Raw genomic sequence first — 26,596 nt, 5'->3', positions numbered from 1 at the left:
TTTACTGATTACTTGATGTTAAAAGTAGCCCAGTTAGATTAGTAGTTACTACACACCGTGACCCCTGTCTGTACATGAACGTGGTCGTTAGGGTTGGGGTCAGGGTTGGGGTCAGGGTTCGGATTGGGGTTAAGGGTTCTGGTTTACCGGTCCGTCCCAGTCCGGATCAAACTGGACGGAACGTTTCTGCTGACCCAGACTGAGTCTGGCTGAACGGGACACTGCGGGGACTGAAGGACAGTTCCTCTGTCCTGCAGCAGGTGGCAGGACTGAGTCACCAGCTGTTATAAACCTGGTTCAACCAATGACTCAAAACACCACCTGGTGGTTCAAACCGGGAGTGCAAGAAGAAAGTCTGAAAGCTAAATAAGCCAGATATTAAAAGAAGCAGTTTTATCATGTTGTTTCTTGTTCATTTAATGGATTTCCATTAAAGGAGGAGTGGAATGCAGGAGTCGTTTCTCTGCTCTTGATTTATCTGCGGAGCGCCGGGTCCTGAGACCAGGCTGGTTTTCGTCTGACTGCTTTGTTGTTCTTGGGTCAAGCGTCACATTAAAACCATTTCTTTTTAACAACTCTGCAGGTTTTACAGGAACAGTTTGGTATTCTAGAAGCTGCGTGTCTGCTGAGAATAAATCACTCAGAGAAATGAAATCATATTCAGCAAACACAAATAGCTCCCCACGCAGATGATGTATTTAGCAGATGATTTAGTGAACTTTAATAGTCTGCCGTGTTTGTGGAGCGACGCTTTCAGCAGCAGAAACAGAATCATTTTCATAAACGTGACGCCGCCGCCTCGCTGGCTGGAACTTTACTGGCAGGCCTCCAATAAAAACAGGCTGCAGTCAGACTTTTATGATGTGTGGAAGTGAGGCTGCTGGACCAGGAGCAGGGACCCCTCAGGAGGTCTTCCTCTGCTGGACCAGGACCAGGAACCCCTCAGGAGGTCTTCCTCTGCTGGACCAGGAGCAGGAACCCCTCAGGAGGTCTTCCTCTGCTGGACCAGGAGCAGGAACCCCTCAGGAGGTCTTCCTCTGCTGGACCAGGAGCAGGAACCCCTCAGGAGGTCTTCCTCTGCTGGACCAGGAGCAGGAACCCCTCAGGAGGTCTTCCTCTGCTGGACCAGGAGCAGGAACCCCTCAGGAGGTCTTCCTCTGCTGGACCAGGAGCTTCTGCAGCAGAGTGAAGAATCCAGAACCTTCAGCCTCCTGATGGGAGAGAGAGGTTCTCTACTGGCTGAGAGAGAGAGAACCTCTCCAGAACAGACATGTCAGAGATGTTCTCTCCAGAAGAGACGTATGAGACATGAACTCAAAGTAAAGCAGGGAACAAGTCCATCCATCCATCCATCCATCCATCACTCCATCCATCCATCCATGAGTTTACAGTGTTTTTGTCTGAATCTTCTTCGTCTCACAGACCAAACAGAAACAGTCTCCTCTCCTCTCCTTCTCCCTGTCCTCCACCAGGACAGTCTTTCTGTCTGTCTTTTCGTCCTGGTGTCTAGAGGTATATGAAATCCGTTTTATTTTTTCCCAAATTCCGTTTTTTCCGTTTTAATATTTCTGAATTTGGTATTTTGTTTTTTATGCTCATTTTTATCATAAAAAAGGTGTCTGGTAAGTGGAAATGAATAAATGTCCACAATTTAATAGGATATAACAGTCCATTTAATGTTTAAAGTCCTGCAACAAAGAAATACTTTTCAATTAGTCGCATGCGTCTTTGCGAGTCCAGTCCACGGTACGTTGACAGCATTTACAAAAAAGCTTTTCCCCTGAGGCATAAAAGTCCGTGTTCTGTTCTGCTCTGTATTTAGCGCTTAGCGTGGAGTTTCATAACTTTTCTTGAATGTGTGAGAGGGGAGGGAGCAGCTCGCTTGGACATCGTGTTGTTGCGTCGCGTCTCATCGCGGCGGGAACGCGCGTTCACATTTGTTTTCAATTGTATTTTGACGCAAAATCACGGAAAGCATTTGGCGTTGTGAACGCAGCTTTAGCATGTTAGCAGCGCTGTGGAAGTGACGTACAGGTTGCAGCAGCTCGGGCGGTCCCCCCGGCATGTTTGCTTTGCACTATAAGGTTCCATTTTCTCCCGAAAACTGAATTTCAGACCAGATTAGGACGAATTCCGCAATATTCCACGTTTTATTCCAATTCCGTTTTTATTGGTCATTTCCGCGATTCCGTTAAGACGGATTTCATATGGCTCTACTGGTGTCCAGAGGCCTGCAGTGACTCGTCTTCACGCTCCGCCGCCGCTCTGTGGATCTCTGGGTTACGTTTGCTCAGCGATGTGGTCGGATTCTCAATAATCGGATGAATAAATCTAAATCAGCCGGAGCTCAGATCCTGTTCCGCCTCTCAGCTTCCTGCAGACAGAATAAAATGCAGTTTTCCTCTTCAGCTCTGCAGCAGCTGAAGCTGCTCAGCAGAGCTGTGTTCGCTGTCTGGGCTGGTCGTGACAACAGGAGGCTCCACTCAGAGAGTCTCAGCGTTTTTCCAGCCGTCTGTTTTCCTGACCTGCTCCGTTTTGTCACATTCTCTTCATTCATGATATTTTCCTCCACTGTGGACTTCCAGACTGATGAACTGTGTTTTAGCTGTTTTCCTTGAAGGCCTCCGCTGCTCGCTGTTTGTGCCGCTACGTGCTCAGATTAGAGGCAGAACTTCGCTGCAATTTGTATCAATATTAATGTCAGAATGTGTAATATACACAAAATACACAAAACACACAAAACACACACGGCCTTCTGCTCCGGCAAGACTGGAGCTCCAGCCGAGTCGGGTAATTCCTGAATAATGAATGAAGGAAGCCTGATGATGAATAAATCATCTTGTTACCTCTGTTGGTTCGTTCACTCCAGCTTGTGCGTCGCCGCGGCGCCGTCTTGGTCCGTATCAGCCGCCGAGCTTCACCTCAGGGGCCTTTCCTCCAGATCTGCTGTCGTCAGGTCGGTCTGGCCGAGGTCTGAGTGTGAAGAAGACCCGATCCGGGAACCGCCGCACGGCGACCCCACGGCGACCCCATGGCGACCCCATGGCGACCCCATGGCGACCCCACGGCGACCCCATGGCGCACCTCTGGACCTCCAGCTGTGCGGTCCGGTCCACATGTGGACCTATGATGGTCTGGCCTTGTCCGCTGGACCCTGTGGGACCGGTTCCGGGTCTGGTCCACCTCTGGTTCTGCTGGTTTTCTCTGGTTATCAAGTCTCTTCTTCCTTCTGGCTCCAGAACGTTCTTCCTCCGTTGTTCCTGACCTTCCAGAGACTCCCTGACAGACTGACGGAGCGCCGTGGTGAATCTGCAGCAGACTCCCTCTTCATTAGCAGTACCGGTGTTCGTCTGGACTGGACCCGGCGCCGTTCGCTCCGCCGCGCTCCGCCGTCGCCCGCTTTTCTCCAGATGTTTGATTTGAGCAGGAACCGAGGAAAAACAGAGGAACCTCTCCCGACCTGCGAGGTGCGGCGCCGTCGAGTCGCTCGCCAGAGAGCCTCTTCCCGCCGCTGATCAGTAAATATTCTGTGTAATGAGCCGTCGTCTCCCGCCGTTCCGCCGCGCCGTTAGCTTAGCGGCGGCGGCTCCTCAGCATGGACCCTGGGCTGTGCGCTGGTGGTGTGTTCGTGCAGTGGCTGCTTTCGGAGCCCTTCCCGGGGGACGTGTCGAGGCCGAGTCAATATTTCTGAGCATTGCCGCCGTGGGCTCTTCCCTAATGGCGCTCGGCGGCCGAGGCGTCGTGCAGACGGGGCGCGGCGGCGAGCCGGAGGGCGGCCGTGATGAGAGGCTGAGCCGGCTTCCTGCCTTTGTGATGCTGATGAGAGGCTGTGTGAGTCTCTGTGTGTGACGCCGTGCGGCGAAGACACACTTCATTGTCGTCTTTCATACGATAACAACAGGCTGATCTGTGGCTGAGCAGCGTCCGCCGCCTGGAAAAGCCTTTTCAGACGCCGGCGGATCAAAAGCCGGAGTTCTTCTATCGAGTTCCGCTGCTTTTTCCACAGAGTCGCTGCCTTCCTGTTTCTGCAAATTACGTAAAAAAACAAATCTAGATTTTAATTGTCTCATAAAGACGTTTTTCAGTTGAGTTTTCCTTCCTGGAAAAACAAAACTGAAATCTTGAAGTCTGAGCGGCTGAGCTGTGGATGTGTTGATCTTCAGGATGTAGCAGGATGATCGGCCTCTCAAAACGCCGCCGCTCGGTTCCGCCGTTCCTCTGTTCCGCCAGCAGCTTCTCTGCCTGCCGTTCTGGATCCTTCTCTGTCAGAACCAGCTCCCCTCCAGTCCTGGACGCCGGTCCAGGCGGAGCTGTCCTCAGACCCTCGCCGTCCTCCGTCTCGGCGCCGCTCGCCGTGACGCATGGTTACCGGCTGCTGCTCCCGCTCTGCGATGGCGGCTCTCCTCTTGGTCCAGATGCCGATGGAGCCCGTTGATTGGTTGATCACAGCTGTTGTCTCCTGTCTCCTGACTGCAGCTCTGCCGCCGCCGCCGCCGCTCACTCATTACCTGCTCAGGTCGGGTTTTTATGGAGCGGCCGACAGTTGGTAGCAGCAGTTTGGACGACACTCGCTGAAATATGTGAAGATTCAACATTAGAAGTGGAGGGTGAGACATAACTCAAGGCTGACTCACTCTTCTTTAAAGGCAGTTTACATAACGGAACACGATTTTCCCACAGTCCTCAGCGCAGGCTGCACAGGACACACCGAGTTCTGGCTTCTTTAGTTTGGACAAAATTAATTGAAGGTTTCTCATTCGACACAATAATTAAAAAAAACAAAAGAAAATTTCAGAACCGACTTGCTTCCTGCTGCGTCTCACTGCGCTGTCAGTCTCTTCAAAATAAAACTACATTGGTACAAAACTCTGACTGAGCCTGAAAAGATTCACAAAAAACAAAACAAAACAACATAAAACAGCAAACAGAGTCTCTAACAGGGATTAATTCTGTGTGGAGCTTTAATCTGACGACACACACCGGCGCCGTGAGCTTTCACAACTCGCCGTTCGACCAGCAGGTGTGACTGTAGCCTGGCGGCTGTGAGCAGCTTCAGCAGCAGGAACGTCCATCAGACCGTCACACGTCGCGCTGCAGCCACCGGAGGAAACAGCCGGTCCAAATGGGCCTGTTGCTCTCAGGAAGGTCAGAACTTCCTCAGAGGCGCTCTGTGGTTCCAGCCCCAAACTGTGGCGTTATCGCAGGGATGACTCTGAAAACAGGCGCCCTCTGGTGGTGTTTCCTGTCAACAACGTGTCGTTTTCCATCCGGTTACATGAGCTTAGAAACACTTGAACGTCCTCACGGGATTTCAGTAAAATGTGGTGAATCTTGTTGCTGCTGCAGGTGGAAGCGTCGCTGTGGTGCTGAAGAGCAGCAGTTTGACTCAACGTGGGAAACCATGGAAACCAGAGAGAAGAGCCGGAGTGTGGACGGTCAGCACCACGGACAGCAGCAGCAGGACAGCCGGACCTCCTCTCTCCTCTTCAGCACCACGGACAGCAGCAGCAGGACAGCCGGACCTCCTCTCTCCTCTTCAGCATCAACATTTGCGATGGACGCAGCAAATAGGTTGTCATTGTAGTGGTCGGGAGCAGTTCCACATCCAGCGTTCACTCGCGTGCGTCACCGACTGGAGCGGCGCGCTCAGCAGCGTCCGGGATAAAATACGCGTCCCAACTATTTTTTGCCGCGTCCGCACACGAGCGCGTCAAGCCCCGCTGTTCGGATAGCTCCAAACAGGAAAGACAACTGAAACAACTTCCGTGTTTTCAAAATTAAATAATTAGAAACGTCTCCATTTTTGGTCATTGTCAGAGACGTTCACTGAAGTATCTTTGTATAATCTTTAGTACTTATATTGTGCCAGGATACAAGATATGGTTAGTCATGTAGTTATACACCTATTTGTAACAATATTGTTTTATATATGCATTTGAAATAAAGCTCATTACAAATATCCAAAAAACTGAAAATGTGCATATTTCGATATTTGAATACATTTGTGGAGTCAACAAAATAGCATATGGTTTGTTTTCCATGGTAATGTTTGTCCTCTTAATGCAGTACGTTCGTGTGCTCATTTTATTGTGAAAGGGTAATGGAGTTAACGCGGGACCTTGAACATCTCGCGCATGCGCTTCACAATGTTTTTGGAGCTCTGTGACGGAGCGGAGCGCAGGAGAACGTGCAGTGGGCGTTGACATGCGCACACACAAACGGACGTGAACGCACAGCAGCGCACCGCAGGTGGGATCAGTGCTGTGGGATCAGGGGGTCAGACCAGACCAGAGCAGAGCTGAAGGACATCTTTCCTCTTCAGCATGAACTCAGACTGACTCCGACCAACATGGACGTCGTTCCATTCTGGCAAAAATTAAATGACCGATTAATAGACCGATTTTACAAAAAAGAACAAAAGAAAACTTCCCTGTGTGAGCGACGCGGTGCAGACCCCCCATCAGGACCCATCAGGACCCATCAGGACCCATCAGGACCCAACAGGCTCTGAGGAGGGCCGGGTGGGGGTGGGCGTCGCCGAACCCCTCCTCCCGCTTCACTTCCTCCTTTCAGACACTTCCTCTCACTGTCCTCCATCTTTTGGCGTGTTTTAGTTTCCGCTCTCGACAGTGTGTTTCTGTTGGATAAATGTGGATTTGAATTGAATTCATGGCAGAAAGCAGCTGAGCAGCAGCATGAACCGAGTCCAGGGAGCTGAAATCATTCTGCCACTCAGCAGCAGTGGAGTGGAGGAGCGGCAGCAGTGAAGCAGGGCTTCAGGAAACACTGGTCTGCATGCAAAGCTGGAAGCAGCCGGTGTTTAGTAGGAGTTAATCTGACAGCCTCCACACAATGTGCTCCTGCATCTGTAGTCCAGGACGCTCTGAATCCTGATGAGAAGGTTTCTGACGGCACAGCAGCTCCTCTCCTCTTCTTCACCTGCAGCAGCAGCTCCGTTTGGCTCCACCGTCACTTTCCATGAATATTCCTGACGGCAGATGAGTGTCTCTAATCAGCAACCGGCTGAGACAGAAGCTGTGACTGTGATTCATCCCCTCACCCACCTTCAGGAGGAAGAGGAGCTCCAGACAGCTCAGTCCATGTGGAACACTGAGTGATGAAGAGTGAATGTCCTCCTGCTGGGTGCTGTGTGGGAGTCTGCCTTATCCGACGGAACCGGCGCCGCTGGTCGGGGGGATTCTCATGAATATTGCTGAAAAGGAAGCTACAGCTCAGCGCTGAACAATAACAGATTCATCAGCGATGAAAACATGAACACAGGCAGCAGCGGGGCTGGAGCTGGACTCCAGACCAGGAGGAGGAACGTAGAGCAGCAGCTGAGGCCCCCGGCCTGCAGACGCCCCCTGGTGGCCAGTCACTGCAGAGCAGGGTCAGCAAGAGGTCAGCAAGAGGTCATCCTTTGGGTCAGCATGATGTTGACATGAGGTCATTATGATGTCATCGTGAGGTCAGCATGATATTGACATGATGTCAGTGTAGTACCGTATTGGCCTGAATATAAGACGATATTTTTTTCCAGAAATGGTATTCTCAAAAATGTCGTCGTTCTATAATGGAGGACTGGATGGAGGACTGGATGGAGGACTGGATGGAGGACTGGATGGAGGACTGGATGGAGGACTGGATGGAGCCAGAGTCCCGGGGAGCTGTCCTGCCTCTGCTTCATGCAGTGGCTCCGCCCCCCGTTAGGGGGAGCTAGTGAGCTGGACAGAGTGTCAGCCTGCAGCAGTGAGAGAAGAAGACTGAGCAGTGTGGCTGCTGGGGGTTTTTCTAAGGTTCATTTCAAACAGCATCAAGAATACCTCCCTGTAAGTACTCGAGTATACTTAGCTGATGTTCAGGATAGAGGTGAAAATTACACTTGTGAGTTTGTCAGTTTGTTTTGACGTTTCAATGCAGATGCTAATTCTGTTAGCATGTCAATGGCGTTTCCATTAATAGTTAGCATTGAGCTAGCGGCTCTGATTTTAAATGCTGACTGGTTTAGTTTCTGGACAGTGATGTATGTTGTGGTACATCTTGTGTTTATGTTCACTTCTGTGTTTATCTGGTTTGTTTCAGTTTTACAGCCTTCAGGAGAAAGTAATAAAAGCTCAGAGCAGCTGAAACCTGCTGCTCTCTCTCTGAAGAACTGTTCTCTACAGGCCAGACTGAACCCAGCATCCAGGAGGCTGAATTATTAATGTTCATGAATAGGGCTGGGTCCCGCTATGTATTTTTCAGGTACAAGTACTTTTTCGATACCGCACGTACGGTACCGGTTCCTGAACGGTACTTTTTCGGTACCTGCCTTCACGGCGCACAGACGACGCCATGACTGCATTTGCACTTCATGCCACTAGGTGTGCTGTTTGCATGTTCAACCTTATTTTACACAGACACCACAGAGGAAGACGGGCTGCAGGCTCTCTGAGGCTGTGTTCGAAACCGCATACTTACGTACTACTCATACTAACTTATTGAGTATGCAGTGTGTTTACACTGGCAGTATGCGATTTTGAGTATGCGAGAAGTTCCCGGATGCATACTGCATTTGCCAGAAATGTTGAGTATACATCGTGTGTTCACTACTCATACTGAAATTGCCCAAGATGCAACGCGACGGACATTTGAATAAACTTTATTCAGTTCACAATGACCGTTTCTTCATGATGTACATTTAGCAAGCTGAGTATGGTTCTAGATTTAATCTTCCCTCCATTGTTTGTGCTCGTAGGTATGTTATGTTACGAGATTTTTGATTGGATTGACAATGATTAAAAATAGTAAAAAAAAAAAAACAACAAAAAAAAAACCTTACATCTGAGAACAAGTCCATGCTGAAAGCGACCATGATGTACCGAAGACGGCGAGCCGATCTTTGTTGAAGAGCCGAAAAAACTCTCCGTCGGTAAAGCATCATAATTGGCATAGTAAGTCGTCCGTTAACGGGACACCGGTCCAAACGGCGATGTTAAGCGAGATATATTGCTGAAAGGTTGCCTTCTTGTTTTCAAAGTAAAAGCACAGATTTATCACTGAGGTTTTTTGCATGAGAAAGGGAAAGGGGTGGCTTATTTTGGTGAAAATAACCGGAAGTGCGTTGCTCACTGCGGCTGGCTTGAATTTCGCCGAATTCGTCCGAACAAAATCCTAAACGGCTGGTATTCGGTCAAATAAACGACACACTCGGACTGTAAACCACCACTTTGTCGCCTAATTTTAAAAAAAATCTCGATGAAGTTATACATTTGACGAGTTTAGAGCTAAAGTGAAATCAGCTTTAGCAGATCGATTTCTGCTCTTGGAAGAAGTGCAATGCATTGTGGGTTACTATGTAGTATGCTGTAGTGTAAACGCTTCGCATACTGTTTGATGGACTGAGTAAGCAGGATGCAGGATGGATAGTATGAGTATGTAAGGATGTAGTAGACAGTATGCGGTTTCGAACACAGCCAGAGGCTCTCTGCATGCTGTTACAGAGTGTTCACGGCAAGACGTGGTGACATGTTCAATGATCGTTTTTTCAGTAAAAGAGAAGAACTGAACGATCGTTTCCGCGCATGTTTATTGACCGCGCAGCCACTTTAAGAACCGAAACCGAACGCGCGTCTCTTGTTCAGTACCAGTATATACCAAAGTTTTTCGGTCGGTACCACTGAGGTACCGTTAAACTGTATCCAGCCCTATTCATAAAGTTGAATAGATTCATGAAATTGAATTTGATGCTTATAAAGTTATTTACATCATTAAAGGGCAACTCCGGTTATTTGACACCTGGACCTTATTAAAGGTGTGTGTCATGCTCATATACTCACTCAGACAAACATGGTGCAGCTCGGAATCCTTCAGAAGTTATTTAGATCCAGCGGGTCCACGGCAAGGGAGCGTCAGCGCGGGACATCATCTCTGCAAAATCGCTCATTTCGACTTTATTTTTTCATCCATCGCCAGTGTTATCATGAAGTCAGCTCATCTTCATGATTGATTAATTTGTAAGCTGTGATTAATCGGATTAAAAATTGTAATCATTTGACAGCCCGACTTAAATCCCGTGAAATGTTTTCTCTGTTGTGAGTTTTTGAGTTTAAATCATTGTACAATAAAAAGTTGTCTTATGAATAACCTTATTGTCTTCAACTTATTTTTATTTTCCCAAAATGATTTTTGAAAAATCGGAGTCGTCTTATAATCAGAGTCGTCTTATATTCGGGCCAATACGGTAATTTGATTTTTCTAAAGGAGTCTATTTGGTTTACTGAGATGTTAAAAGAATTAATAATGATACACTGATGTGTGTGTGTGTGTTTTTTTTTTTTTTTGGTTTCATTATAGGACTAAGACAGATAAGAACAACATTATTTCATGAGTTTTGTTGAAATGTGGATTTTGCATTGCGTTAAAAGAAGTGAAAATGTTAAGAAGGTTATAGTTTTGTTCGGGGCTGAATCTATTTAGTATTTAGTTACGTGTGTGATGTTTGATGAGGGGGGGGTTTAGACCGGGAGTGTTACTGGTCCATGAGAACCGTGTGGAGTCAGCGCCTCTGGGCGTCTCCTGCTGCAGCACGTGGAGACCTGTGAAGGACGGCAACAGGCCAAAGTGAGCAGAGTCCGGTTCCCTGATGGCCTGGACCGTGACTCCTGGCTTCCTGCGAGCTGCTGAGGAGTTCAGCCACAAACCGCACCGAGAGGAAGTCAGCTGGGCTAAGCTAGCCGGATGCTAACGCCACTACGACGGGCTGGTCGCCTCGTTCTGCCGAGCAGAGCTGAGAGACGTGTGGCTGGCTGAGAGCCTGGACTCACCTGGTGGAGGAGCAGGGACTCACCTGGTGGAGGACCAGGGAGGAGGGACTCACCTGGTGGAGGACCAGGGAGGAGGGACTCACCTGGTGGAGGAGCAGGGACTCACCTGGTGGAGGAGCAGGGAGGAGGGACTCACCTGGTGGAGGACCAGGGAGTCACCTGATGGAGGAGCAGGGAGGAGGGACTCACCTGGTGGAGGAGCAGGGACTCACCTGGTGGAGGACCAGGGAGGAGGGACTCACCTGCGGCGTTGCTCCGTTCCACCCAGGAGGAGGTTTTCCCGACAGACTGGTAGGATCAGGCTTCCCACACTCTCCTCTGGATCTGAGCTCCAACGCGCCGTCATTTATTTGAGCAAGTGCCAATAACCCTGAGAGGGCATTTTAAAAAACGAAACCGAACTTGATGAAACATGGATTTAATTCTGTGCTGCAATATTTTGTTTTAAACTCAACATTTTGTGTTGATTTGAACGTTACTTTAATACAAAGAGTCTGAAGCCTGAAACTGCTTCACTGCAGGTTTTCATTTCTTCATACAAGCAGGATTACCTGAGTTATTTAGATCTATTTACTCATTTTAAATTCTGGGAGAACTTTTTGTTTGAACTTTTGTGGGAATCATATCGGCTCCTCGACACAGTTTTCTACATCGGAATGTCTCTTTTACCAGAGTGTTTATGTGGGGAGGAAGTCACGTGCACGCATTGATAAATTACTTCCTTATTATAACGAGCTGGATGGCATAAGGGTTACATCAGCATGAGGTCACCATGATGTCATCATGATGTCATCATCATGTCTGTGTCTGAGTCCTGCTGATGGAGCCTTGAACGTCTCTCAGCCTTGGAAACGAGCCGCTTGCAGCAGAAGTGGATCTGTTCTGTTTGTTCTTCAGAAAACCTGAATCAAAGCCCAACCCTTCAGCTCCACAGTAAATCGATGAAGAACGTGTACAGCGAGCGCCGCACGAGGATCTTTATGAACAAATTTACCAGAAATCCAGAAAGTCTGACTTTCATTCACTCCTCAAAGAAGTTTTCCTAAACATCCTCCAGCAGATATCAATGAAAAACCTCCAGGTTGCTTTTAAACCAAGGAAGAAGAGAACCAGCACTTTCAGTGGAGGACAAACTGAAGTTAAATGTAACATTTAGTTCTGAACACACACTTTTAAAGTGTGTGCTATAAACCCCCCAGAGGCCCGGTGCTGGATTGCTGTGGAGGTTCTTTTCTGGGTTCTGCTCCATTAAGTCACCCGGACCCTGAAATCCCGCCGTCCCAGTCTGGGACTCCTTCAGAGCGGATCCTGAAGGAATTCATGAGGAGAACTGCTGTTCTCCCTGTGGAAGCTGGAGAACCCGGCTGAGCCGCTCCCGGCTCCCAGGGTCTCTGTGGTGCTGCTGATCCGCCTCCCTCCGCCGGCTGCATTTCAGCAGGATGCAGTGAGAGTGATTCTGACGAGCCGCCGTCCGGGACCGCGAACGCCTCGCGTTGCGTTTGGGTTCTGAAACTGAGCAGGACAGCACAGCGTCGCAGCAGCTGAGCGCCGAAGCCGCCGTTCTAAAGGAGACCGACAGAGAACCTCTTCCAGGGTTCTGACTCTGCTGGCAGCGAACCTGGTTACTGGACCAGGAGCTGACCTGGTTACTGGACGGGACAGTTGTGGTCCTGGTCCTGGTCCTGGTCCAGGTCCAGAGTCTCCTGGGACGATACACTCTAAACATTATGAACAGAGAACTGGGTCGGTGTTCTCTGTTGTTACTGAGCTGAAGGTGTGTTTTAATGACGGCTGGATGTTTGAGTCCGATCTGGTCAGAGAGCTCAGGAACAGACTGGATGTGAGGAAGACGCCGCTTCTCCTCTCCTGATGGAGCTTTCAGGGAGAGTGAAGTGGAAAACGAGTCCATGAAGGGTTCAATCCCAAAACCAAGCAGCAGATCAAAAAAAAGAAAAAGCCCTCTCCCCGGGTCAGAAGTGAGGGACGCTCAGGACAGAAAGTTTGCTCTGCTTTTCTGAAGCTGCTTACATCCAGACGGCAGAAACTCATCAGTCCTCAGAACTCATTTCATCGTTCTGGAGGAAAACGTCCTGAAATGCAAACTGGAAAAGAGTTTCTGCTGGAATGAGTTCCGTCTGGTTCCTCTGCAGAAACGCCGTTATTTCTAAACAGCAGGATTCTTTTACTTCATCTGCTTCCAGAGTCTGTAATGAAACGGACATTAAAGAGCCCGAAGACAAAGGAATCAATAAAGCTTTTAATAGACGGAGGAAGAGAAGCACCGGAGAGTTTCATAAACCAGAACCAGCTCCGTTCAGCTGATATTAAACCACTTCAGCCCTTACCTCCAACATAAAGTGAAAATTATGAAAAAAAAATTTCTATTTTTCCCATGGAAGGTCTTACCAAAGCCTCACCTCCAAAATAAAGTGAAAATTATCACACTTGTTTCCTTTTTCAATTTTCACTCATGGATGGTCTTACCAAAGTGAAATATATATATATATATATATATACATACATACATATATATATATATATATGTATGTATATATATATATATATCTATATATGTATGTATGTATATATACACATCAATTTCTACTCTTGGATGGTCTTACTACAGCGTTACCTCCAAAATAAAGTGAAAATTATCAAAAAAATTTATTTTTTCAGTTTTTTTCTAATGGATGATCTTACTATAGCCTTGCCTCCAAAATAAAGTGAAAAATGATCAGTCTTTTTTTTTTTTCAATTTTCACTCATGGATGGTCTTACTGTAGCCTTACCGCCAAAACAAAGTAAAATATATTTTAAAAAAGTTTCATTTTTTTTCGTGGATGGTCTTACTGTAGCCTTACCGCCAAAACAAAGTGAATAGTATAAAAAAAAAAAAAATCAATCTTCACTCATGGATGGTCTTACCAAAGCCTCACTTCCAAATTGTTTTTACCAATCAATGTAAAGCCTGAAGCCTCTGAGGCAGCTGCTGTTGTGATTCTGGGCAATACAAAAATACATTGATTGATTGATTGAAAATAATGTCACAATGATCAAACTTTTTTTGTTTTCGATTTTTTACTTGTGGAAGGTCTTACCTTACCTCCGAAATAAAGTGAAAATGGTCAAACTTTTTTTTTTTTTTTAATTTTCACTCATGGATGGACTTGTCTCCAAAATAAAGTGAACATTATCAAACCTTTTTTTATTTTCACTCATGGATGGTCTTACTTCAGCCTCACCTCCAAAATAAAGTGAAAATGATCAAACTTTTTTTTTCATTTTTTCACTCACTGATGGTGTTACTGTAGCTGTACATCTTGAATGAAGTGGAAATTAAAAAAAAAAAAAAATATATATATATATATACTAAAATTTTCACTGGACGGTCTTACTGCAGCCTTACCACCAAATTTCAGTCAAAATTGTAAAAAACTTTTTTTTTTTCAAATTTTCCCTCATCGATGGTCTTACTGCAGACTGACCTTACTGATGATGTGCCTCCCGCTGGGTTGCACAGCGGCGCCCCCTACTGAACCCTCTCACTGAACAATCCGTGTTACTCCTGCAAGTATCGATATGCTGCGTCTCAAGAACCCTAAAAGATCAAGAAAGTATTCACAAGACCCAACTTCATATTCAACTTCAAAACATTTGAGGCTTAAAACCAACGCATTTCCAGTTATTCAGGAAAACACATTTTTGGGCGGACAGCCTTGATCTTGGCGTGGCCGGCGTTGTTTCCGGACTGGGTGGAGCCACGTACGGAACGTCCTGCTGGAACCGGAGACTGAGCGACTTCATGATCAACTCCTGAAGGAATAAAGACGAAAACCCTCCGTCTGGAGCCGAAGCCGTGTTTCTTTATTAGGTCCAACTCGTGTGTGTGTGTGTGTGTGTGTGAGACACGCTGTATGGGTGTTCGGATCGGCGTCACAAACCTGCCGAACTCGCCGCCGTTCGCCAACAACACGCCTGACCGTCGCTTCAGAGGGTGGAGGAGCTGCAGTCGCTCCGCAGTGGGCGGAGTCAGCCACGCCCCTCTCGCCCCTCACACACACGTTGACAGATATAAGACTCTTCACACACATTTAGAAAATAGAAAGCTGTTCTCCATCTGCCACGACTTTCATCAAACTCACAATAGATTTTTTTTTCTTTGTACAGTTGTGACGAGGAACTGAAGGAGTCTCCAGAACCAAACACTTAAAGCTGAATGAACGGATGAATGAATGAATGGAAACATGAAGCGTCCTCTTCCAGTCAATGTGACGGACGGCGGTTTGAGTCTGAACTCTTCACAGCAGCAACTGAAAAACACGACGACAGTCAGACTCGCGGTGAAGAGGCCGGATCGGGACGGAACGGATCCCTGATCCCTGATCCCAGACAGACCCTGATCCGAGGAGAGGAGCGGCGAGAAAACCCCTAAAACCCCTCCCCCGCCGCACAGGAACGTCCACATGGAATAGATTTCTTCAACATTGAGGAATGTTCAAAGGCAAAAACAAAACTGAAGAAGAAAAAATCTCTTTTATACATTTTGGGGGATTTTTCCTGCTTTTCCCTCCACAGTGTCCTTTCACTGTTTAATCTCCTGAAGTGATTGGCTGTGTGTGTGTGTGTGTGTGTGTGTGTGTGTGTGTGTGTGTGTGTGTGTAGCAGGAAATGGCGTGTGCTTCTTGGTTTGGCGGCCCCTCCTCCCGGAAGGCTGCAGCGCCGAGTCATGATTCACCGAAAGAGATTTTCAGGCGTGGCTGTGGTGACGGGGTGAGGGGCGGCGCCCCCCCAGCTCCAGTCTGCAGGCCCCGCCCTCCTACGGCAGCCGGCCGAGGCCCACCGGGACCAGGAGGAGGAGGAGGAAGGAGGGCCGGGCCGGCGGGACGCCGCCGTCCGAAAGACCCGGAGAGGACGGAGTGGAGTCTCCCTCACCGCCCCACAGTCTGTCGTTCTCATTGGTCTGGAAGAACACACACACACACACACACACACACACACACACACAGACAGACACACACACACAGACAGACACACACACACACACACACGCTGGTTAGACGTGTTTCACCGCAGACTGGGTCAGGTTTGGCCCGTGAGGCGTTCAGGGACTGGTCAGCCAGCTTGGATTTCACAGCGCGACACGTTTCCTTCCTCACCAGCTCTTCCTCCCAGTCAGACCCTCCAGCTCTCCAGATGTGCAGAGAGAGAACATGCAATCTCCACACAGACGGATCGCTGCCGGAGGCTTCCTCCTCTGCAGGGAGAGGTCAGAGCTCCAAGACGGGCCAGGAGGGTCCTGCTGGTCTGGGGTCGGGTCCTGCTGGTCTGGGGTCAGATCCTGCTGGTCTGGGGTCGGATCCTGCTGGTCTGGGGTCTGGTCCTGCTGGTCTGGGGTCAGATCCTGCTGGTCTGGGGTCGGGTCCTGCTGGTCTGGGGTCAGATCCTGCTGGTCTGGGGTCGGGTCCTGCTGGTCTGGGGTCGGGTCCTGCTGGTCTGGGGTCGGGTCCTGCTGGTCTGGGGTCAGATTCTGCTGGTCTGGGGTCGGATCCTGCTAGTCTGGGGTCAGATCCTGCTGGTCTGGGGTCAGATCCTGCTAGTCTGGGGTCTGGTCCTGCTGGTCTGGGGTCAGATCCTGCTGGTCTGGGGTCTGGTCCTGCTGGTCTGGGGTCAGATCCTGCTAGTCTGGGGTCTGGTCCTGCTGGTCTGGGGTCGGATCCTGCTGGTCTGGGGTCGGGTCCTGCTGGTCTGGGGTCGGGTCCGGGTCCTGCTGGTCTGGGGTCGGATCCTGCTGGTCTGCGGTCTGGTCCTGCTGGTCTGGGGTCTGGTCCTGCTGGTCTGGGATCGGATCCTGCTGGTCTGGGGTCGGGTCCTGCTGGTCTGGGGTCGGGTCCTGCTGGTCTGGGGTCTGGTCCTGCTGGTCTGGGGTCGGATCCTGCTGGTCTGGGGTCGGGTCCTGCTGGTCTGGGGTCGGGTCCTGCTGGTCTGGGGTCAGATCCTGCTGGTCTGGGGTCGGATCCTGCTGGTCTGGGGTCGGGTCCTGCTGGTCTGGGGTCAGATCCTGCTGGTCTGGGGTCAGATCCTGCTGGTCTGGGGTCAGATCCTGCTGGTCTGGGGTCGGGTCCTGCTGGTCTGGGGTCGGGTCCTGCTGGTCTGGGGTCGGATCCTGCTGGTCTGGGGTCTGGTCCTGCTGGTCTGGGATCGGATCCTGCTGGTCTGGGGTCGGGTCCTGCTGGTCTGGGGTCTGGTCCTGCTGGTCTGGGATCGGATCCTGCTGGTCTGGGGTCGGGTCCTGCTGGTCTGGGGTCTGGTCCTGCTGGTCTGGGGTCGGATCCTGCTGGTCTGGGGTCGGATCCTGCTGGTCTGGGGTCAGATCCTGCTGGTCTGGGGTCTGGTCCTGCTGGTCTGGGGTCGGGTCCTGCTGGTCTGGGGTCGGGTCCTGCTGGTCTGGGGTCGGGTCCTGCTGGTCTGGGGAGCTGACCCCAGACCAGCAGGACGTCTCAGCAGATCAGTAAGCAGGGCGAGCCGCTCGCAGACCTGGAGGCTAAAAATAAAGTAAGAAGCTGAGATTTGGGTTTCTGGCTCCGCTCTGCAGCCCCTGAGGAGTCGAGTCAGTGGCCTCGTTCTACATTCAGCCTGTGAGCTTTATTCATGACTGCTGGCAGATTCTCCAGGAAGTTATCTGCTGAGTGGGAGCTTCAGAAAGTACCAGAAGAACTAAATAAATCAGAGTTTTAAGAAATTTACTTAACATCATTAATGTTTTAACATCTCAGACAAAAATAAGCTTCAAAATAAAAAAAAATCTTTGTTTGGGATAAATTAATGACACACGACCCATTCTCTCTGCTCAGGGGAGGAAGATGCTCGATAATCTGGATGTTTGATCTTGTTCAGAGAGCAGATCTTGAACGGGTTCCTAATGATCCAGCAGAACAGAACGGTTCCTGAGGCGTCGACCAATCAGCTCTCATCAAACAGTGAGGAGTGAATTTAGAGTCCTCTCTCTCTCTCTCACCTGAGTGGGTATCTGTGCTCGCAGGATGCTCTGCTCCGTTTCCATGGAGACGCCCGGGCCGGTGGTTGCCAGGTTGGGACTCAGGCTGTCTGCTGCTGGACTTGGAATTCCAGGCTGGCCGGTTTTCACATCAGATCCGTTCCCGAAAGCCAAGATGGCGTTTTCTGGAGGACAGGAGGCCCAGAGGAGAGTTTCGCTCTGTTCACATATTTTCTTCACGTCTTCTAAAGCAAACGCTGAGATCAAGACCAACACTAATATTACCAACACCTGATCCGTCACTGATGATGCCGATAATACTAATACTGAACTGAATACCAGCGCTAACATTACCTCCAGCACCAGTCGTTAAAGAACACTCATATCAATACATGCAGTTGATTGTGATCAGTGGTTGTGTTCTTCCAGGTAACAGTGCTCTTTCTCTCGGCCCGAATCGAAAGCAGCTGAGGCCTCCATGTTTCTTTCAGATCCACAGCAGCTCCTCTCTGTTCTGTCGCCTCTCAGACGTGGTGATGGAGATGAACTCTCACTCTGCAGATAATCCTCACAACCCAGCGCCGCTCTGAACGGCTGTAATAATGATTTAACGGTTTTATTTTAGACTCTCTTCAGAGCAGCGACTGGCCTCCAGCGTCTCCAGGCTGAACAGGAAGTTGGTGGGACTGAACGAGACTCGTCCTCCCTCAGTGTCCTCCTGCCAGCGGCTGTGATTGGTGGCTTCATAATGAGACGCTGGGGGATTGTAATCACACGGCGGTCAGCCTCACTGCGAGTCATCAGCCTGCCGAACGGACCGATCTGCAAACAGACAGCAGGCTCCCCGTTAACGCTCCTGAGCAGACGGCCGTCCGTCCTCGGCTCCAGGAACAGAGACCCTCCCTGGACGATGGCGGCTCCCTTCCCTCCATCTGAACATCCTGTTTCCGTTCTGACGGAAGAAACGACCGGCCGACGCACGGCGAGTCGCTGCTGCCGGGGACGAAGTCTGAAACGCCGCAGAAAGAAAAGGCTTCAGTCGTCTGCGGCGCCGAATCGCTGCTAACTGAAAACACAGGAGAGCTGCGAGAGCAGAGACTGGACGTCCTCTGAACTGAGGCCGAACAGAAGAACCAGAGCCTGACGGACGCTTCGGTTCCACCTGGAGGAACCTGAGAGGACCAAGCTGCTGCCGCTCAGAATGAATGAATGAATGCATGAATGAATGAAAACCCCTCAAAGTCTGGACGAAGGAGAATCTGAGGCCTTTCAGACGATTCAGCTGAGGAGCTGCAGGGTTCCACACCTGACCTCCACCCTGTTCTCCTGACCTCCACCCTGTTCTCCTGACCTCCACCCGGTTCTCCTGACCTCCACCCTGTTCTCCTGACCTCCACCCTGTTCTCCTGACCTCCACCCTGTTCTTCTGACCTCCACCCGGTTCTCCTGACCTCCACCCTGTTCTCCTGACCTCCACCCGGTTCTCCACCTTGTTCTCCATGTTCTCCGTCACTACAATACACTCAAATTCTCAAAAAGCACATGGGGTGTAATCAACACAGTCTTGCACAAAGGCAAGGTTAAACCCATAATTCCAAACTATATAACCAAAAACAAAATAGATATTTTTGAAAAAGTAAGTAAAGATTTATATAGCACCTTTCACAGACAAAGAAGCCACAAAGTGCTTCACAGCATATATAAATAAGACAACAATTAAATACACACAAATAAATAACACAAAAAAATGAGATCAAACAGGCCCAAAAAACTAAGCAAATGCTTGAGAAAACAGGAAGGTTTTAAGTTGTGTCTTAAAAGTGTCAACAGACACAGCTGAGCGGAGAGAGAGCGGGAGGTCGTTCCAGAGCCTGGGAGCACCGGCCTGGAAGGATCGGGCTCCTCTGGTCCTGAACCGGGTACGCGGCACCTTTAAGAGATTCTGGTCCGCAGACCTTAAAACCTCACAGGGGAGTCAGGCTGGAGCAGGTCGCGAATATAAGAAGGAGCTCGGTCGTGCAAGGCCCGAAAAAAAGGACATTGTAGAGGAATTTAATAATTACTTTGTGGATATAGGAAAAAATCACAGCTGGTGGAAAAATACAAAATAATGAACGTAGCATCTTTCTTGAGCCTGTACAAGCAAGTGAAATATTCAGTATTGTTCGCAAATTTCCAAATAAAAAATTCCAATGACTACACAGACATGAACATGTCACTGATAAAACAAATAACATATGTTGTGATAGAACCCTTTGAATGCATCTGTAACTTGTCATTTACCACAGGAACATTTCCAGAGTATGAAAATAGCCAAAGTAATTCCACTTTTCAAAAAAGGAAATAAAAATGATGTCTCCAATTACAGACCCATATCGTTACTTCCTCAGCTCTCTAAAGTGTTAGAAAAATAATTTGTGATCAGATTAAATAAATTTACTGATAGACAAAATTTTAAGTAACAATCAATATGGATTTCAGACTAATCACTCAACCGCCACAGCAATTATGGAACTGGCAGAAGAAATTACAAATGCAATGGACAAGAACCGTGTTTTAGTAAGTGTCTTCGTGGATCTTCAAAAAGCATTTGATACTCTAGATCATGACATATTACTGCATAAATTACAGAAGTACGGTATAAGAGGTGTCGCTCATAAATAGGTCAAAAGTTACCTAAAAGATAGAAAACAATTTGTTCAAATTAATAACATAAAATCTAAAAATCGTTACGTAACTTGTGGGGTTCCTCAAGGATCCGTCCTTGGACCAATACTTTTTCTTCTCTATATGAACGACATTGAAACTGTTTCCGACTTATTGAAATGCATCTTGTTTGTGGACGATACCACGTTGTACTATGCTGGTGACAATATAAATGAAGTATTACAAATTGTGGAAAAAGATTTTGAGAATGTTATAAAATGGTTCAACGCTAACAAATTATCTCTGAATATCAGTAAAACCAAATATATTATTTTTAGTTTGCAGAAGGAAAGATGTCGACACAACACTGACAGTGGAAGTTATAGAGATTGAAAGAACAAAAGAAATTAGGTACGTCGGTGTGTTGCTGGATGAACAACTAACATGGAAATCCCATACAGAGCACGTTAAAACTAAGATCTCTCAAACCATCGCCGTTAAGTATAAATTGAAAGAGTCACTTCACAAGAATTCTTTGTTTCCGTTTTACAATTCAATGATCATACCATATCAGACCTACGGTGTTGAAGTCTGGGGAAATGCTTGTCAGACCTACATTGAACCACTCTTCCTTTTACAGAAACGAGTGATTTGTGTGGTGAATGGAAGTGGTTACAGAGACCACACGAATCCAGTATTTATAAACTCAAAATCCTTAAAACTCAAGGAATTGGTAGAACTAAACCTTAAGCTCACCGGAAAATATTACCATATAACTTACAGAATAGATTTGCAAAGCGAGACAGTCAATATCGATTAAGAGGAACTGAAGTTTTCAAAGTACCGGAGGCAAGAACCAAACTGAAGGAAAGAAGCACCACAACACAGATTTTACAGAGAAATGAAGAGGTCTCAGTCCGGTCACATCTTCAGTTATTGGGAGGGAACGACTCTGCCGGAAAGTATGGTGAAAAATTATAATGATCTTTTTTTTTTTTTTTTTTGGGAAATATTTTGTGAAATGGTCGTTTTTTTGTATTTTCTTTTTGTGAAATGGTTGCATTTGATTTTGTAAATGTTTTGTGAAATGTTACTGGTTAACAAATCTTGACAAACTGACATTTATTTTCTATTTAGACCGTCGTGAGACAGGTTAGTTTTACCCTACTGGTGATGTGTTGTTGCAATAGTAATCCTGCTCCACTATTTTCCATTTATTTCTACTGCTTTTATTGCTCAGGAGGCTGAACTCCTAAACGTGGGCCGTTCAATGGATGAGCTTATGAATTTGTTTGATGTTACCTGCACTGGGATCCTTGATCTTGTTGCTCCCTTAAAAGCCAGACGGCCAAAGCCGGCCGGGGAACCCTGGCTTAATGTCACTACTCGTGCACTCCGACGCAACTGCCGTCAAGCTGAGAGAAAGTGGAAAAAAGACAGGCTGCACATTTCCTTGGAAATGCTCAGGAACTGTCTTTCGGAATATCAGCGAGCTGTTAAAGCTGCAAAGTCGGAATACATGTGTAATCTTATTTCCAACAATAGTCACAGGCCACAGGTCCTATTTAATGTTTTGAATAGGCTGGTCAACCCTGTTGCTTCTAATGGTATCGTTCCAAGCACCACGCTGTGTGAAAAGTTTTGCTCCTTTTTTACTGAAAAAATTGTAAATATCAGGTCTCAATGTGCTGCTGCCGGTTCTGGTTTAGATACTGGGTGTTCCCTTGATTCTGTGGCTCTCAGTCTTTTTGAGCCTGTGTTTTTGTCGGAACTCTCTCAAGTGGTCCAAAGCCTAAAACCATCTGACTGTCCACTTGACAGTCTCCCCCCAAAACTTTTAAAATCTGTTTTTGATGTGATCGGACCCTTCATCCTGAAGCTGATAAATACCTCATTGAGCTCAGGCTGTGTTCCTGACGGTTTTAAACATGCTGTCGTTCAGCCTCTCCTAAAAAAGCACAGCTTGGATCCTTCAGTGTTGTCTAACTACAGGCCAATCTCGAAGTTGCCCTTTCTGTCGAAGGTTTTAGAAAAAACTGTACTTTCTCAGCTGCAGTGTCACTTGAATTTAAACAAAATTGCAGAAAAATTTCAATCTGGTTTTAAATCATGCCACAGCACAGAAACGGCATTGATAAAAATTTTTAATGATCTGCTTTTAACAATGGACTCTGGTCAGCCAGCTGTCCTGGTGCTTTTAGATCTCACTGCAGCCTTTGATACCGTGGACCACGAGATTTTATTACTGCGGCTGGAATCATGTGTTGGAATAAAAGGCACTGCTTTGGAATGGTTCAGGTCATATCTTACTGGGAGACAGTTCTCTGTAAATGTCGGCTCTTTTTCATCAGCTAAAGCTAGGCTTACGTGTGGAGTTCCCCAGGGCTCTATACTGGGTCCGACTCTGTTTTCTTTATATTTGTTGCCACTTGGCTCAATTTTTAGAAAACATCAAATTTCCTTTCATTGTTTCGCTGACGATATACAGATCTACATGCCACTCACATCTGAAAGTGGGTCTTTCCAGTCTCTTCAAAATTGCCTGAAGGAAGTGAAAGACTGGCTGAAATTTAATTTTCTGAACCTAAATGAGAACAAAACTGAAGTAATTGTGTTTGGTGAACCTGTTCCTGCCTTTGACCTCGGAGTTCCTCACAGTTTTTGTGTAAAGAACCTCGACGTCATCATCGACAGTTCTTTTAAACTAGAGAAGCAAATCAGTGCTGTGGTGAAAGCGAGCTTCTTCCAGCTGCGACTGATCGCCAAAGTGAAATCCTACTTGCCCTCTGACCAGTTGGAAAAATTAATTCACACATTCATTACGGCACGTCTGGATTATTGTAATTCCCTATATTATGGTCTGGACGCTTCATCCATTCGTGGCCTACAGCTGGTACAGAATGCCGCTGCTCGCCTCCTCACAGGGAGAAGGCGCTTCGATCATGTTACTCCTGCACTTCAGTCACTTCATTGGCTCCCTGTGTCTTTTAGAATTCAATTTAAAATTTTACTGCTTGTATTTAAATCTTTGAATGGTCTGGCCCCCGAATATTTGTCTGAAATGTTGTGATTGTACGCTCCTGTAAGAGCCCTGCGGTCATGTGACCAGCTGCTCTTAACCTGTCCCCGATCGAGACTGAAAACCAGAGGTGACAGGGCGTTTGCGGTCGCTGGTCCTAAACTCTGGAATGAGCTCCCTCTGAACATTCGTTCTGCTTCATCTGTTGAGTGTTTTAAGTCTTTGTTAAAATCACATTTATTTGCTCTGGCGTTCAACACAGGCTGAGCTGGACATTTTTGTAAGTTATTGTTTTTAAACTTTTGTATTTTTCTATTGTTTTTTTCTTTATGGTGTTATCAACATGTGCAGCACTTTGGGCAGAGTTTTCTGTATTTAATGTGCTATAGAAATAAACCTTGACCTTGACCTTGACCTTGACCTATTTTATGTTGATAGCAGCAGACGTAAGTCTCACTTCTTTCTGTTCCTTTTCATTTCTTTTAAAGAGTGAAATAAATAAAATTACTAATTAATAACTGGTGTCAAGTTCCTCCATGAAAGTTCAGCTTAAAGTTTTTAATCTTAAATCACAAATCAAAACAAGGTTTTAGAACTTAAATCAATTTCAACATGAATCTGAGAAATAGACAAAACCAGAAATGTCAAATCACGTCCCGACGACATTCTCACTAATCACACTTATTGATGACAGACCCTGCAGTCGGTGGAAATGTTCCAACTTAAATTATAAAGTAAATGTTCAAACACTGAAACAAAGCTTTCAGGAAAAACCAGAAAAAAACGCTCTGATACCAGTTTAGTTTTTTTTCCAAACAATACCAGCTGCATCAACTCACGTTCATGAACCTGTGAAATCAAACGGACTTGTTTTTGCACAGATTCGACGTAAAAGAACCCTGATCCTCACAGGACAGGAACTGATGGGAATAAACACCGGCGGTTAATATCGGAGTCGTTTCACTCGCTGGATCCACACTGGAGTTAAAAACAGCCGATACCTCGTACTTCCTGGACCGTCCGGTATTTAAATCACTCTTTATTTTCCTGCTGTTAGAACCGACCTGCTGTTATCAGAGAACCAGACCCGCCTGCAGGCCTTCACTCCCGCCCAGAACCCAGAGAGCAGACCGGGTCTGGACCAGCGGCTCCAGCTCCACCATCCTCTGAAGCTTCAGCTCTTCTGAACATCTGAACTCCTGCTTCGTGTCGTTCATGATTGAGCCGCAGCGACAGGTTTTCAAGGAAGGTCAGAATCAGACGGATTCTGCTGCAGGACTTCTGTCTTTCACCAAGCTGTCATTTACTCAGTGGAGCCCAAGGATGTGACACACACACACGCACACGCACACGCACACACACACACACACACACACACACACACACACACACACACACACTGTGGAAGTGAATCATATCATTATGAAATGTTAATATTTCTCTCTGAAGCGAGACAGAACAGAAGCTCTACAGGCTGAAATCTGCAAAACAAACTGACGGCGGAACGTTTTCATAAAGGACACACAGTTTATGACTCCTCACAATGAAGCCATGAAAGAGCGGAGACGCAGCTGCTGATTGGCCGCCGCCGGTCGCAGCCACTGCCCTTGATTAGCACTCCAGAAGAAAAAGCAGCAGCAGCTTTTTTTTTTTTTCACAGTGCCATGAAACAGATGCATCTGTTCCACTCCAGAGAGCAGTTAACTCCGCAGCCTCTGCATATGCCTGACATCAGCGGTCACCGGCGGTAAACGGCCGGCCCCGCCCACAGGAAATGGGAGGAAATGAGCGAGCGCAGACGGTTTGTACAGCTGCTCCGTCCACCAGCTGAGTCACAACATCCAATCACCAAACAGCGGCTCCCGCCGCCGCAGACGGCAACGACCTCCCTCAGACGGCGGCGGCTGAACGGAGTCGTATCATCTGCAAACAGTCGTGAATTTCAACAACAACACGCCGGTGGGGAAAGACCTGCTGTCTTCTGTCTTCTACGGTTTCAGGTTCAGGCTGTTTGGTCTCTGCTCGTGTTTCAGTTGTTGCAGATAAAAACCTTCCTGATCGCTTCTTCCTCCCATTTCCATCCTCATTTGAACACAATTAAGTATTAAAACAAGCTCAGTTTCTGGACTTCCTTCTGAACGGTCTGCTGAAAAACTTGAGATCTGAGCCAAAAACATGGAGCTGGAGTTCTTCCTGTGCACAGAGCTCAAACCTGGAGGAGGGTTCGATCCCCATATGAACCTTTCCTCTGTTTACGATACGTTTTCACGTAAATGTGAATCTTTCCTGGAGTGAAAATAAAAGCCTGCAAAAGAGCCTGAATCTCCTTTTTCACCTCGCAGCTTGACTTTTTGACTGACCTACTGGCTTCCTGTTGCTCTGCAGCTGAACTGGAGTGGATTTGCTGCCGTTGAGCTTCTGAAGCGACCTGACATGTGCTTTGTGTTTCATGTGTTGGAATCCAGCTGAAACTGAACGTTTGCTTCGTACATTCAGAATGTTTCCTCCGCCCAGACGGGAAACTTCACCATGTAGAAAGTGTGTGTTTGCAGCCTGGAACCTGCAGGACTTGTGTTTTTTGATCAGTTCAACCGTCTTTGATCTATTAAATCACGATTTGCTGAAAAACTGCTGAAGGTCGCTGAGCTTTGATTGTGAGTCGTTTGCTTTTTATCTTTAGAGGAACGTTTCTGACGAGCAGAACGAATTATGACAACCTGTCAGCGTCTCTTGGAAAGAAACCAAAGGAAAACATCTTTCTTAAGGGAAGAGAAGCTCGTTTCTTTGTTCTGTGTCGTGTTTCAGAAGAGACTCCGGCTCACTGGAAACTCTCCACGTCTGTCCTTCTGCCGTCTCCTCAGGACTTCTCATGCCTCACTTTGTCCCATTCTGTCCTGCCTCGTCTTGTGTCTCATCTCACCTCATCCTGTTTTGTCTTTTCACATCAGAAACTCATTTATTCCTTTCAACAGAGCGAAATTCACAATGTAGTGGAGGTTCTTAAAGCTCCGTTCTTCACAAACTGCTTCAGACCTGGAACATCATGAGCTCTCCGTCTTCACACCATCAAACCTCTCATTAAACCCACTGAAATCACACAAACCTTAAAAACCATCCTGTCTGGGAACGTCC

General features: G+C 47.5%; 1 protein-coding gene across 1 annotated transcript in view; it reads right to left on the bottom strand.

Annotated features, from left to right (window-relative positions):
* The window catches only part of LOC115406390 (GDNF family receptor alpha-4-like), a 54,622-nt gene that overhangs the window by 4,961 nt on the left and 23,065 nt on the right, over window positions 1-26,596 (bottom strand). Inside the window, exon 8 of the mRNA XM_030116391.1 lies at window positions 17,821-17,984. Coding sequence (XP_029972251.1) covers window positions 17,821-17,984 — 164 coding nt within the window. The remainder of the gene's footprint in view (window positions 1-17,820; window positions 17,985-26,596) is intronic.

Source organism: Salarias fasciatus, chromosome 19 (genome assembly GCF_902148845.1).
Source record: "Salarias fasciatus chromosome 19, fSalaFa1.1, whole genome shotgun sequence".
Lineage (NCBI taxonomy): Eukaryota > Metazoa > Chordata > Actinopteri > Blenniiformes > Blenniidae > Salarias > Salarias fasciatus.
The sequence above is the reverse complement of the archived record's forward strand: the minus strand, read 5'-3'. Positions and strand labels throughout refer to the sequence as shown.